At 61.4% G+C, this 5,126-nt stretch overlaps 1 protein-coding gene across 1 annotated transcript in view; it reads right to left on the bottom strand.

Moving 5' to 3' along the window:
* The window catches only part of LOC102254371 (protein cordon-bleu), a gene marked incomplete at its 3' end in the record, with an annotated part of 74,261 nt that overhangs the window by 68,230 nt on the left and 905 nt on the right, over nucleotides 1-5,126 (bottom strand). Inside the window, exon 3 of the mRNA XM_014530517.1 lies at nucleotides 3,340-3,568. Within this exon, the coding sequence (XP_014386003.1) occupies nucleotides 3,340-3,568 (229 nt within the window). The remainder of the gene's footprint in view (nucleotides 1-3,339; nucleotides 3,569-5,126) is intronic.

Genomic DNA, 5,126 nt, shown 5'->3' with positions numbered 1-5,126 from the left:
TGCCAGAGGGATGTCTGACTGCCAGCTTAGGCCCAATCCCCCCAGGGAGCGGGCCTAAGCCAGCAGGTGGACATCCCCGGAGGGGTCCCAGTCTGTGAGAGGGCACAGGCCAGGCTGAGGGACCCCCCCTGCCAAGTGCACAAATTTTTGTGCACCGGGCCTCTAGTAAAAACATATTTAAAAAAGAAATAAAAAGAAAACAGAGGAAATGTTTCTGGAAGAAAGAGCCCCAATGTGCTCCCCACAGGGGCCGTTTCTCGGGTCGAGATTGGAGCGAGCAGCACCTCTGGGTCACCATGGACGTCGAGTCACCCCCACCCCCAGCAGGCGGTCCCCAGGCTCCAGGGTGAATGCAGCCCCAGCTCTGGTCCTTGGTCCATCACACGGAGGACGTGCGGGGGCAACATCAGGACAAACTAAATCAGCCAGAACGCCCGTCCCACCAACCCCGCGGCCCCGGCCACTGCGAGGCAGGAGGCTGTCAGCAAGAGGAGCCCTCGAGTCCGCGCATGACCTTCCTGTCTGTTCCACCTTCTTTCCAGCCACACTCTCCCTTCTCAGCCCCCCGCCCCCCAGCCCCTGCAGGGGGTTCTAACACCCCAACGCCTCACCCACTCCGACAACCAGTCTGAACACTTCCACCTCCTCCGGGCGTTCAGTGAGGCGCCACCTGCCTTTGTCTGGGCGCTTTATTCTCTGCAGAAGTGTGCACAGGGGTGTGCATTACACGCACGTGTCTACATGCACTTGTTACACACGAGAGCCCGTTTTACACAGGCCCACGGTGTCTGATAGTAACAACGAGCACTTCCTAAACGTCAGGACCTGGGCTCTGCATGACCTGGGGAGGGCACCTCCCTCAGCCCTCAAAACACTGCAGCTGAGAAAACAGAGCGTCCCAGAGGGTCGCAGCTCTGAGAAGCTTACGGGGCAGGCGTCGGAGCAGACGCAAGGGGCGTGCCCAACACCCCCCCCACCCTCTCCCCGCTCCCCCTTCCCGCTCCCACCGGCTCTGGTTAGAGGACCCACAAGGAGGGAGCCAGCCCTCAACAGGTTAGATTCCCCCAGAGCAGCCCTGCCCGGGGCACTCACGCCTCAGGTGTCAGAGGTGGGCATCCATTTCCAGGAATCTACCCTCAGGAAATCACCCCACACGCAAGCTCGGTGAGAGGTTCAGAGATGCCCTGAGATAGCCCGGCCGCAGGTCAGTAAGAGACAGTTTCAATACACGATTGTGACTTCAAACACTGTGAAACCAGTACCGGTTAGGTACACTGTACAAGAATGTAATATGATATGACAAAATGTTCAATACAGGTTTGTTAGAAAACAAACTCCAAAATATATATATGGCTAATATGCAAAGTGTCCCCTCGGGAGTTCGACCGGGAGACCGGGAGTTCGATCGCTCACTATGACGTGCACTGACCACCAGCAGGCGGCGCAGAACGAAGGAAGGCCCTGGCCAGCAGCCGACAGCCAGGGAAGGGAGGCCCGACCGGCAGCCGGGAGGCCCCAATCGACGCTGATCGCTGGCCAGGCCTAGGGACCCTAACCGTGCATGAATTTCGTGCACCAGGCCTCTAGTTTGTTTAGAAAACTTGTTTTTAAGAGAGGGACATCACAGCAACAGACCATACCACAGCCGAGAAAGATGCAGCAAGAATCAGCAGTAATGACCGCTGGATGGTGGGCGGTGGACACGTGTCTCACCTCCATGCACGTCCCCATCTCTCTGTGCGGCCCCTGCCTGTGTACCACTCACAACATGAAACGGTCATTTAAAAATGGGGAAAGGGCGCAACTGGGGTTTCGACGAGGCCACCACCGCTCGTGGCTCAGGCCACGTGGTGAATACAGCGCTTAGGGGGGGCGTTCGGGACACACTCTTGCGTGATGAGCACACACATGAATCCTCCTTATTCCTTGTTAAAAGCCTGACGCTGCGTCATCATGTGTTAATTGTTCTGCTTTATTCCCATCCGTGATATACGTTTCCCTTTCCATTTGCAGAAACAAAAATGAAGCCCTTGGCTACGTGGTGCTAGCCTGCGGGCCATCAATAATGCATGTACCCCTCACGGCATCGCCGGGCGGGGACCAGCCTCGCCTGCTCCCCAGAGACGGCACCGGGCACAGCTACTCCCCGGACAGGGAGCGGGCACAGCTGGTCCCCAGAGAGGGAGCAGGCACAGCTGCTCCACGGACAGGGAGCGGGCACAGCTGGTCCCCAGAGAGGGAGCGGGCACAGGGGCTCCCCGGACAGGGCGCCGGGCACAGCTGCTCCCCAGAGAGGGCGCCGGGCACAGCTGTGCGAGGTTTCAGAGGCCGAGCTCTCGGGCCGTGACTCAGAGGTGGGCGGAGGAAGGGGTGTCCCACATTCCACACATGGAAAGGTCCAGACAGAGAAGAGCCTGGCGCCTGGCTCAGTGGTTGAGCGCTGACCTTGAACCAGGAGGTCAGGGTTCGATTCCTGGTCAGGGTTCAATGCCCAGGTTGTGGCCCGATCCCCAGTGTGGGGTGTGCAGGAGGCAGCCGATCCATGATCCTCTCTCATCATTGATGCTCTATCTCCCTCTCCCTCCCCTTCCTCTCTGAAATCAATGAAAAAGTATGTATTTAAAAACACGCAGCACCCCGCATGGCGCCTACGGCCCTGAGCTTTCTGCCGCGAGCACCCACCTGCCCCCCTTGGCACCCGGAAGAGCAAGGTCCCCCTTGTGCAGGCCTCACACATGCTGCTCCCTCCCCTCTCGCCTCCTCCCAGTCTGCCCTCCACATGCGCCCCCGGAAAGCCTTCCCCCAGAACCAGGCCCGCCCACCACGGCCTGTGCCCCCGGAAAGCCTTCCCCCAGAACCAGGCCCGCCCACCACGGCCTGTGCCCCCGGAAAGCCTTCCCCCAGAACCAGGCCCGCCCACCACGGCCTGTGCCCCCGGAAAGCCTTCCCCCAGAACCAGGCCCGCCCAGCGCGGGGTTGCACAAGTCCTCTCCCTCTGTGCTTTCCGGGGGCTGGGATTCGGCGCCGCCCACTTTTGGGAGCCACTGAGACAGGAAATGTGTGGACACAGGCCCCCCTGCGTTCAGACTTCGCGGATGGGGAGACAGGACCGGCTTCCAGAGTGGCCCCCGAGCCCCCCACCCCCGGCATCCGGTCCGGGCTCCTGGCTCCATATCCAACAACTGGCTTTTCAGCTCTGGGTGCCGTGCGCCTCTGAGCCAGCACCTCGGGCACAGCGTGCCTTCCAGGCTCACGACAACGTCAGGTGACAGGTCTGCCTCCCGCTTTACAGGGGGGGTGGCCGAGGACCCCGAGGCCAGAGGAGCAGAGACGGGGGACCTCGCAGATGGAGGAGTAGAGACGGGGGACCCCGCAGATGGAGGAGTAGAGACGGGGGACCCCGCAGATGGAGGAGCAGAGACGGGGGACCCCATAGATGGAGGAGCAGAGACGGGGGACCCCGCAGATGGAGGAGCAGAGACGGGGGACCCCATAGATGGAGTAGAGACTGGGGACCCCGCAGATGGAGGAGCAGAGACGGGGGACTCCATAGATGGAGGAGTAGAGACTGGGGACCCCGCAGATGGAGGAGCAGAGACGGGGGACCCCGCGGCCGGAGGAGAATGGCAGCCGGGGTCTCTACGCCGCTGCCCTGGCCATGAGCACCCTGCCCGTCTCCTTCCTTATTTCCTGGAAACAGGACCTTGGGGTGGAGCTGGGAGGAAGGGGAAGGTCAGGCAGTGCCCCTGCCCCCAGGGAAGGAGACCGTCTGGCTCTCAGTGGAGGACACAGCCCCCGGCTGTGATCGGTGATGTGGGTCTCGGTCAGAGCCCGAGAACGGTCAGAGCCCCGAGAACGCCAGTCGCCCTCCAGCGTCCTCAGAGCTCACAGGTCAGAGAGTGGAGAATAGGCGGAGCCAGGGGGCTGGGAGGGACATGCCCAGGGCTGAGCTCAGGGAGGAGGCCGAGCGGGTCCAGTGCTCAGGGTCCCCCAAGCCTCCGGGCCAGGGACTCCCGGAGGACCCGGTGCGGCTGTGGGTACCCCCCAGGCACGATGCACCTTAGCAGACCTCTGTGGGCGGGCTCAGGGCCCAGGAGAGCCTGTGATACCTCCCCCCGGGGTCGGGCACCTCCAACATCGGGCCTGGTCCCCCCAGGACAAGACGCCTTCTCATCAGTGAGAACAGCCAAGGTCCCGACGCTCTCCCACCACCTGTGTTTGGAAAACAAAACTGGGGCCACGAAAACCACTCAACCTGAGACCCAGACACACAGGGCTAACGACGACCATGAGACTGTCACTCGGGGAGGCCAGGCTCACGCTCGGAGAACAGCCCACACTCCTCCAGCGAACCAGGAAATGGGTTTCCCTTAAAAACGCCGCGTTCCCCGGCAGCCTAGGGCTGTGGTCGGCAAACCACGGCTCGAGAGCCACATGCAGCTCTTTGGCCCGTTGAGTGTGGCTCTTCCACAAAATACCACGTGCGGGCGTGCACGTACAGTGCAACTGAAATTTCGTGGCCCATGCACAGAAGTCGGTATTTTGTGGAAGAGCCAGTATTTTGTGAAAGAGCCGGTATTTTGTGGAAGGGCCATACTCAAGGGGCCAAAGAGTCGCATGTGGCTCGCAAGCCGTGGTTTGCGACCACTGGCCTAGGGCACCACCTCCCTGCAGAGGTCCCAGCGCCAGCACCCGCCGGCCAGCCCTGCGCGCCCATCAGGAAGGTCTGTTCAGAGCCAGGAGCCCCGCCAGGCGGAGCGGCCCAGCAGGTGGCGGGGGAGCCTGTTTCCTCCCGAGAGGAGCAGGCAGCCGGGCGGGCGGGGCTCAGTGGTTGAGCGTCGACCTATGAACCAGGAGGCCACGGTTCTATTCCTGGTCAGGACACATGCGCGGGCTGCCAGTGTGGGGCCTGCAGGAGGCAGCTGATCCATGATTCTCTCTTATCATTAATGTTTCTTTCTGTCTCTCCCTCTCCCTTCCTCTCTGAAATCAATAAAAAAATAAAAATAAACTTTAAAAAAAGAGCTAAGCAGGGCGTGGTGTCAGGTCCAGCTGGCGGGGTGATGGCGGATTAGAGCCGCGTGGGGAGCTGGGGGATGGCCCGGCTCAGAGGCGGCCCCTCCCCG

This window comes from Myotis brandtii, unplaced genomic scaffold (assembly GCF_000412655.1).
Source record: "Myotis brandtii unplaced genomic scaffold, ASM41265v1 scaffold743, whole genome shotgun sequence".
Lineage (NCBI taxonomy): Eukaryota > Metazoa > Chordata > Mammalia > Chiroptera > Vespertilionidae > Myotis > Myotis brandtii.
The sequence above is the reverse complement of the archived record's forward strand: the minus strand, read 5'-3'. Positions and strand labels throughout refer to the sequence as shown.